This window comes from Lolium rigidum, chromosome 6 (genome assembly GCF_022539505.1).
Source record: "Lolium rigidum isolate FL_2022 chromosome 6, APGP_CSIRO_Lrig_0.1, whole genome shotgun sequence".
NCBI lineage: Eukaryota > Viridiplantae > Streptophyta > Magnoliopsida > Poales > Poaceae > Lolium > Lolium rigidum.
Window position 1 is genome coordinate 238,494,902 of NC_061513.1, and position 9,567 is coordinate 238,504,468.

At 47.6% G+C, this 9,567-nt stretch overlaps 1 protein-coding gene across 1 annotated transcript; it reads left to right on the forward strand.

The window, feature by feature from the left end:
• Positions 1 to 6,084: 6,084 nt before the first annotated feature.
• On the forward strand, positions 6,085 to 8,924 carry LOC124660935. The gene is made up of 2 exons (XM_047198786.1): positions 6,085 to 7,189; positions 8,866 to 8,924. Exons 1-2 carry the CDS (start codon positions 6,085 to 6,087, stop codon positions 8,922 to 8,924), a joined length of 1,164 nt encoding a protein of 387 aa, XP_047054742.1.
• Positions 8,925 to 9,567: the final 643 nt, after the last annotated feature.

The following is a 9,567-nucleotide window of genomic DNA, read 5'->3' on the forward strand; positions in this document are numbered from 1 at the left end:
CAACGGTCCTAGAGCTCTCCTGAAGGCGTGGGTCTTCCACATTGACCACCAAGTCTCAAAACCATCGGTGGTGGTAGTGAAACGAAGGTTGTGAGGGATTGGGATGGCCAGAGCATCAAAAAAGGAATAGCACCTCTGGCCAGTGAGGACATCAGGCAGCTCAGCTCTGCTTTCTGTCAAGTGGTGAAGGAAGAAGTGTGGAGACACTTGCCCGAGACCAAACTGCCGGGCCACTACCACCGGCTGATAAGATTCATAACCGGGTTTGATGATCCTGTTCGAGGTACTCATGCCAACTGGGAGGAAGCACGGACGGATCATGATGGAGTACAAGTGCCGAGTGCTGGGGTCATCGGCAAAGCTGTCCAACCTAAAGGAGACTGGGTTCTCAAAGTTTTCAGATTCAATGTAAGGAAAGAACAGGGGATTGTCTAGGCCTTGGAAGAAAATTCTGAACCACTCTGATGCTTCCTTAGGGATCAGCCTGCTGCCTGGGAGGCTATAAAGGGCTTGGCCGTAGCTAGTGCATCGGATCTGCTTCCCATTAGCATCTGGGAAGGTGCAGGTGGCCAGAGGTGGGAAGTTTGAGATCTGGTTTCGGAAGTACAGTTGAGCCCATAGCTGAATAAACCACCAGGGACCTCCTGTTTTAATTGTCTTTTGGGAAAACAGTTTGACAGACATTAGTTGGAGAGATCGATAGACCTCTCCAAGGAATAGTTTGCCGAGGCCAAGTTGAGTGCCTTTGGCAAGTTCATAAGCCAAAGAAAGGTAGTTTTTGGTTGGAGCAAGGGAAGGGCCACAGAATATGAAGTGTTCCAACCAGAAGTTCAGGAAGGCTGTGTGTTCTTTCTCTGTCACAGGCCCTTTTGTTTTCATGTAACGCCTAAGGTAGGCACCCCAGCTGGTACACTCTGTTTTGGAGGAGAAGGTGAAAGGAACCTTTGGCAGCCTAAAAGCAGAGGGGCTTGGGGATGCAATGTCTAGACCTGTGATCATGGCCACGTCCAGCAGAGTTGGTGTCATGGGACCATGGCCAAATATGAAGCAATTTAGTGCATCAGACCAGAAGTAGCCGATGGTTTTCAGAAGGTTTTCATGCTTCTCAAGGGGAGACAATGATAATGACAAAGCATCGGCTATCCCTATGGTTTCCCATGTGGCATGGTGAGTTTTGGATACTCTACTGTACCGTGCCACCCAACCTTCAGGGGGATTAGGCCAGGCTCGTAGGCAGTCGGCCCAAGAAGTTAGATCTAAATTCTGGTTTACGAAGGGAATCCTATTGGCCTCGCATGAAATTAAATGAGCGGGAATCTCGGAAGAACGGGGGCCAAGACACAGGGAATTTGGGAGAGAAGGATGCGGCAGCAGGATGTATGAAACCTAAAATTAATAACGAAATAAGACATTAATTCAGATGTTTGCTGTTAATCCTAACATTTACTCGGATGGCGAGGAGCGGTTAAGGATTACCTTCAGACCGGAGACCATAGCGTTGGCGTTGGATGATTCCGCCATTGGATTCGCTTCGGAATCGATCTGGCGTGGTTGAGATCTGAGATTCGTGTGGCTGTGAGTTGGAGCTGTTCGGGCGGCGATTTGGGGATCTGAGTTTACCCTCTCAGACGAAGGTTGCAGGTGACCGTTTGAATAGGCAACTGATTTGGCCTTACTCGCGTTTTATGGTAAAGGCCGATGCGATGCCATCGGCTCTTTGAGAGTTGACCGACTTTGACTATCGGCAAGATTAATTGGAAGCACTTCTTCATTAATAAAAGGGGTTTTTTACAATGAAGAGCCGATTGCTCAAGGAAGGAAGAACAAAAGAAGAGCCGATTGCTCAAGAACTACTACTAATCCTATACTAGTAGTTCCTATTCTAAGGGCCATCGCTGGCCTCGTCGTCGGCGTCGTAACTGCCGTCGGCGCTGCTTCCGGAGAACTCCTTGTCGCTGCTGCCCCAGCCCTCGGCCGGGGCTTCTTCCTCCTCATCATCATCGTCGTCGTCGTCCTCCGACCAAGCGCGGAAGCGCTTTGCCGGCGGGTACCCGGCGGAGGAGGAGTCATCCTCATCCTCTTCCTCCTCTCCCTCCTCTTCCTCCTCTTCCTCCTCCTCGTCGTAGGAGGTAAAGCTCGCCCAGGAGTAGAGGTCGTCTTCGCTCTCTCCCTCCAGTTCCCCGTCGACAAGGAACCGGAGGTCCGCCTCCCCGTCGGTCAGGGACAGGTCGTCGTCTGACCCGACAGCGGCCAGGGGTAGGTTGTCGTTCACCCTGACGGTGAAGTCCCACTCTTCATCGTCCCCGTGTTCGAGAGCCTCCTCCTCGTAGTGCGCCATCAGATCCTGCTCTGGTATTGGCTCGCTGGAGGAGGAGGACTGAAAAGAAAGACCCGACGAGGCGGAGGAGGAGGAGGAAGACATTGCTACAGGAGAAGGGGGGTTTTTTGGTGCCGATGGCTAGTACAGAGCAAGGGGATGAAGAGACGAACTGTTCGGCACGGTTAAATAAAAGGGGATATAGTGGAGATTTAATGCCACAGCAGTTTCCGAGGAAGTGGTGCCAAAAGAAAAAAAAAACTGTCAGATCACGTGGAGAAGTTGAGACGGCAAGGCATCATGATGAAGGATACTGTGACGGTTCTGCTCTGCCACGACATGACCCGACGAAGAAAAAGCAGAGTGGTTTTGGAATTATCATTACCAAAACCAGGGGGCATGTGTTATCACCAGATTTTAACCAAATCAGAAGTGGGCCGTGATTGAGATGGGCTTAGCAAATATACGTAGAAATTATTCATGAATCGGCCTTGTATAAAGAGTTTGGGCTAAATTGCCCGTGTATCTGTAAATATAGTAGGATACGTGTCGGTTAGGATTAAAAGGTAGAGTTTAGCGCGTACACGGTTGGGATTATTCCCACGTTAGGAAGTCTACGGACTATAAATATGTATCTAGGGTTATTGAGAAAGGAGGACGATCACGTTCACAACAAACCAATCTAGGCGCATCGCCACCCCTTGTTTCGAGGGTTTCTTCCGGGTAAGCGCTATGCTGCCTAGATCGCATCTTACGATCTAGGCAGAATCTTGTTTATTCGTTGTTCATGTGTTGCTTGTACTGAAGCCTTTTTGATGGCGAGCGACACCGTTATCATGGATATGTTAGGGTTAGCATCGGTACTTTCTTGATGTATTTGATTAGTCATGCTATCCCTGGATATCTAGCCACCCTTGTACCGATCTTAGGTGCAAGGGTGGCACCTTGCTTAGTCATTGTTTAGTAGATTCGATCCGTTACGATTACTCCTTGTTCTTCAAGGATTAGTTTGATATCTACATAGTTAGGCCTTGCAAACGAGTTGAAGGATCCAGTAGCACGTAAGGTATAGTTTGCTAGTCCTAGAGAAGATATTCCGGGAATCAATTCCACGTTGGTTTTTAGGCCTTGTCTAGGGCTGGTTTATTATAATCTTTCGTGTCTGCCAGGCTCAATTACGTGTAGGACGTTCCTGTTATGTGGTGAAAACCCTAGATCGTCGTAGATCGTTTTAACCTAATATTGATCAAGCAGGACCACCATGTTATCGTAGATCTCATACGAATCATGGGTGGATCGGCTCCCTGAGCCGATTCACAGGGCAACCTGAGAGCCGACCGAGGCTCGTATTTAATGTTTACGTGTATGCCATGCAGGAAACTAGTCGAAGCAATCCATCACCTTCCTGACCAGGTATAGGTCAGGTGGCACGCCCTTGCACCAGCATCGGACATGCGCGCCGGAGCTTTGCGGGCCGTCGCCCGAGGGACCAGGGCCCACCAGCAGTCCTGGGAGCCTCCCGGCTCTTCGTGTTGCCCGTCGCTACTCGTCGGTGGGTTTTGGTGGTCAACAGGGGTTCATTGACCCAGACACAGTTCATGAAGTTACGGTTCGACAGCACCCCAAGGACACAGAGGACAACATGCTAAGGTTTTTAGTGAAGCAAGCAAACAAAGAGGATATATTCTTTCCCTACAACTTCAAGTGAGTGTTATATATAACATACATTATGCTTGTGCAGCTTCCACTTTATTCTCGTAATCATTGAGCTATGCTTGTGCAGATTCCACTTTATTCTTCTAATCAATTATCTTCACAAAGGAGTCGTAAATGTCATGGACTCGAAATGTAAAGAACATGCGGAATGGGCGGACATGGCTGCCATCCTCCAGAGGTAATTTCAATCAATTTCGTATTGGCATCTTCATATGTTCTAATTCGACGATATCATCAACTAATCAATAACTCATTTACTCATTTTTTTGCCGGGTAGGGCTTGGAAACGGTTCATCAATACTGTTCCGGGTAAATGGAAACCGGAGCTTACATTTAAAGATTACCCTGTAAGTAGTACTATATATAGCTATGTCCGTGAAACTGTATGATATTTTCTTACAATACAATGTTTGATTATTAGTTTGATCGAACTATTTTTTCGTAAAGTGTATGAGGCAGGAACCCGGGAATAACTTATGTGGATACTACGTCTGCAACTTCATTCGTGACATGGCCTGTCCCAGGGATGCGGATGAAGCTATACTCCACACTCGTGTACGATAACAAATTTTCACGATTAATCTTACTACCATCAATTGTATTGAGTTCCATTCATATATATATATTGATCTCCTTTTTTAAATATAGATGATACGCCTGCGGGACACTCTCATAACGGAGGATCGCATACGAGCAATTCAAGAGGAAATCGTGGGATTCTTTCTTACCGAGGTCATTGCCCCAACTGGAGAGCACTATCGGAAGATCGTAGATATTGAGCAACTTCGTAAAGGCATCTAGATTTAGTAAAAAGATCCGACTTTATATTGTAAATATGCATGCATTACGTGTACTGTTGACGATGTCTATATATTCACGACGATATTTTGTGGTTTCTTGAATGATATATGCATTGCTGAAACTCTGCAGCGGCAGAGAAACGCTGCTCCAACCTAAACCTGTGCCGCGGCAGATAAATAGCAATTTTCTGCCGCGGCAGAGAACCTCCAAGCCCGGTTCGTACCACGAACCGGGACCAAAGGCCCTCCACCGCGAGCGCCCTGGCCGCACCACGTGGCGACACCTTTGGACCCGGTGCAACTTTGAACCGGGACTAAAGGGGGGCCCTTTAGTCCCGCCTTGTTGGTCCCGGTTTGCAAATCGGGACTGAAGGCCCAAACAAACCGGGCATGTTGCCCCGTTTTCCATTAGTGGATGCAATTATCTTTTTGTCTGAATTTGTATGTATCTATACGGTTTTGCTATGTCTCAGTCAACTGGGATTTTCTTAAGTCTAAGTCACTTACAAAAAATGCTTGAGTTGCACTTTTCTGTTAAAAAAATGGTTGCACTTTTGCCAGAAATATGCAACTGGACTGAGATGCACTTTTCTTTAAACTGCAGTTACACTTTTCTGAGATGATTGAGACTTAAGAAAATCTCAATCAACTGATACGTAGGTTATTGATGGATGAAGAGAATAGTGTTTTCAGAATTATAAAATACAAATACACATGTAAATGTGAACACATTCATCCATGCAAATCCGGAACCAGACGTGCGACTCAGACATTTTCATGTCTGCATGCTGCGGTACATACACGACACGCTCTACCAGTCTACCTGACCGTGTATTCTACAGTGCCCGATGTATTCTACAGTGCCCGATGTTTCTGTCTCGATGATTCGGCTGTTCCTCTGCCCCCGCTCCGATGCCGACCTGAAAAGATGGATGGCAAAATTAAAGGTGTCCATCAAGCTTCAGTCAAACACGCCTCCATTCCTCTCTGGCCTCTGCTTTGCTGCATCAGATCAGCTAGCCGACGAAACCAAAAAGCTTCAGTCCTGCCCTCAGCGCCGGGTACAACGGAGCACGTCTCAGTACGGACGAGCCGTCCAGTCCACTCGCCGCGCCGACCACTTTCCTCTGCTTTGCTAGCGCGCCACCGTAAAACCCTAGACCCCAGCACCTGCAGGGACGCCGCACCAGTTCATCACCAACGCCGCAGCCCGCAGGCACACGCGCGAACCGCCACACCGAGCTGGCCGTGATGGCCTCCGCCGCGTCGCCGCCGTCGTGGGTCATCCTGGGCACCGTGCCGCGGGTGACGACGGCCGCCACAGCCGACGACCTCCCTCCGGGCACCGACCTCTCCCTCGCGCTGAAGGCGCCCCCACGCGTCGCGCTCCTCACCATCCCGCCGCGCATCTTCCCGGGCCGCACCACCCCCGCCAACTTCCCGTCCGTCCTCGCCGTCGACGCCTCCGGCCTCATCCTCCTCAAAGCCGACCAGGGCCCCGCCACGGGCCCCACCGTCATCCACACCCCCAGGCGCCGCCAGTTCGGCTGGCGCCCGACCGTCGCGGGCTACTTCATCCTCGACGCCACCACCGCCGCCTCCCTCCCGCTCCCCAAGCCCGAGCTCATCCTGCACGTGGGCCACCTCGGCCTCGTCCCCTCCCCGGGGGGCGGCGGCCACTACATGGTCGTCGAGCTCCAGCCCATCCTCGGCGGCGACACTGCCGAACTCCTGCGCTTCTCGTCCGACGTCGGAGAGTGGGTCAGCAAGGCCATCCGCTACCCGCTCCCGTACCGGATGCTGTCCCCCGACGGCGTCGTCTCCTACTACGGGAGGGCCTGGTGGGTCGACCTCTCCTGGTGCCTCCTCACCTGCGACCCCTTCCAGGACGAGCCCGTGCTCAGGGTCGTCCCGCTGCCGCCGGGCAAGGTGCTCAGGTGCAGGGAAGCCTGGGGAGTGCTCGACAAGTACCGCTGCGTGGGTGTCAGCGCCGGCAAGCTCAGGTTCGTGGACATGTACCGTAGAAGCCGCGGCCCTGCGCAGATCAGCGTGTGGACGCTCGACGACCCGGACTCCACGGAGTGGACGCTGGAGTACGAGGCCACCTTTGCGGAGATCTGCGACGACGCCAGCTACAAGGCGACTGCTCTGCCGAGGAAGGTCCCGGTGCTCGCGCTCATCCACCCCACCAACCCCGACGTGCTCTACTTCTTCCTCGACAAGTACCTGTTCGGCGTCGACGTGCCTGCCCGCAAGGTCGTGGAGTGCGAGGTCTACCACCTGGTTGAGCCGCCCAGGGAGCTCGTCGCCACCCGTTTCGTTCATGCTTGGCAGCTACCACGGGCTCTCTGCTCAGGTAACCGTTTGACCTGTTTGTAGATCTTTGTTACTACTTGTTTGTGATCGGACATTATGTGTTTCTGTCTGACATTGTGATGGAGTTATATGCTAGCTGTTAATTTGATGTCTTTTGTCTATCTCTGCTGTGATAGACACTGGATGCAAATTTTGGAATTTCAGTCTGTGCTTAATTTACCTCTTTCTTAGTGATGCTGCTAGGAGGGTTTATGATAATAAGTGTGAGGCGCTTAAAAATGGGGCTTTTAGAGGAAAACACTTCTGTTTAATTGTGTGTATATATATATACGATCTTAACTGTGTGAGATGCACGACTTACTACTTAGTACTTACTAGAGCTGATCTAGTGCTGCTTAAATATTCCACCGAAAGATGAGCAGAGCATATATACATTTTAGGCATCATTATCTTCGGCGACATAATAAGATGGCTTACTGCTAAATGTATTGTTTCTTTTTCTTTCATGTTTCTATTAAAAGGCTTAATTGACGTCTACACAGTTTTAATGCACATGACATTTGCTACATTTTTAATTCACTGTATTTAACAATGTAGCCCATGTTCAGTTTAATTAAGTATGGCAAGGACATTTGAATTGCCCATTTCTGCAGTTCTTTGCGGCTATTAGTACTTCTATTGCTACCGTTGATGATGTCTGCTTACTGCCCATGTATTCTATGGTTATAATGGTTTCTCATTCAAGTATGATGAGTGATAACTTTTATTCTTTAATTCGGAGTGTGCAATATTTGAGACCAACTAATTTGCTTGCTGTTAGGCCTGACACTTCCAGTGATTTCTAACCTAGGATACTTGTATCAACTTAAGTACTCCAATAATATTTTTCAAAACGCTATGCAACATTAGTGAATTTTCATATGGTATCCCTTCCATGGTACTTATGGGGTTGCTGTAGTTATAAGCTGCAGCTTCAACATTGAAGATGTGGACCTTTTTAAAGTTTTCAAGGATGCTACTATCTGTTAAAGTTAATTATAGGCACACATATTTTTGATGGAAATTCTCATCAGGATTCCAACATCAGTGTGTTTCATTTTAAGGCATACTAGTATGTTTCTCTCTTATTTGTTGCAATATATGGATCATCTGCAATTTTGTTTGTTCCAAGACTTACATGATCTGACAAAGGTATATACGCAAGTCATCAATCTGCCTAGTAAACAGATGTTAGACATATGTATTATATAGAGCAAGTGTATCAAAGTTATTATTTCGAAATGGGGGCATACCTCAGCCTTTGCAAGTGTACTGAGTTGAATTACCATATGGTATTCTGTGTGTGGATTTTACGCAGTTCCTTGAAGACATGTTTTGTTTGTCAAGACATTCTGTGGTCCTCCATTATATCTATGCAAATTTCTAACTGATTTGCCTACTGTTATAATTTAAATTATCACTGGATTCTGTAAGTACGAGTTAGGCTTCTTAAATTCTAGTATCTTCCTTTGTTTGTTGCAGTATTATTTAGGCTGCTAGCTATCGTGATGTTTTTGTTTCATCATAAAACGCGGCGAGGGCGTATAATGTTCAGTAGGCATCCTGAATCATCTAGGAGTATTAGACCTAACCAGTTTGTTATATTTATAGAATAAGTAGATGATCAAATGGTGGGCTGTATGCTTCTACAAACATAATTGACTCTGTGTTTTGAAGGTTCAGCAAAGGAGACTGACAATGACGTGAGTGAAGAGCTGCAGCAACTCCATCTATGAGTTGAAATGAGGAACAAGAGCTAAAGTTAACTTCTTAAGAGGTGAAGTTAATTCAATTCAATTTGTCCGCTGTTCCTTCAGCCTGACAGACCAAAGATGATCATAGTTTTCTTCTCCGTTGCAGGCAGGGAAGTAATCGATCAAGTTATGGTGGATAGGGTCCAATGCTCAGTAACAACCGGTTGGCAATGGCGTTATTGTCGAAAACATGTTGGAAATTTTGCATGCTTTTCTTAATTATCACTGCTTAAGTTTCTCTGCTCAAGTTCAGACGTTAGTTGTTCATGACTTCAGGTCCGGCCTGTATAATTTAGCACTATGTTTGATGCAGAATCTTGCTTTAGAACTTTTTTCGGTAAAGTGAATCTATTAATATTAATTAAAGATGAATTATATCTAGTAAGCTCTTAATCGGTTTCTGTCTCATGTTAACTTTGTCTATCAGGCGAGTACCTGATGCATCAGTGATGATATGCTCCGGCCTCTGATGCCGTGTCTAAAAAAAACTACTTTTTTTGAATAATAATTCGATCAAGTGGCATACTTTGTAGCTTGCACATGCTCCAAATTCAATGAGTATGTTCTTATGGAGGCTTTATAGGGTTAGCTTGCCAAAGTTTGTCCATTTATGTTAGGACACCCC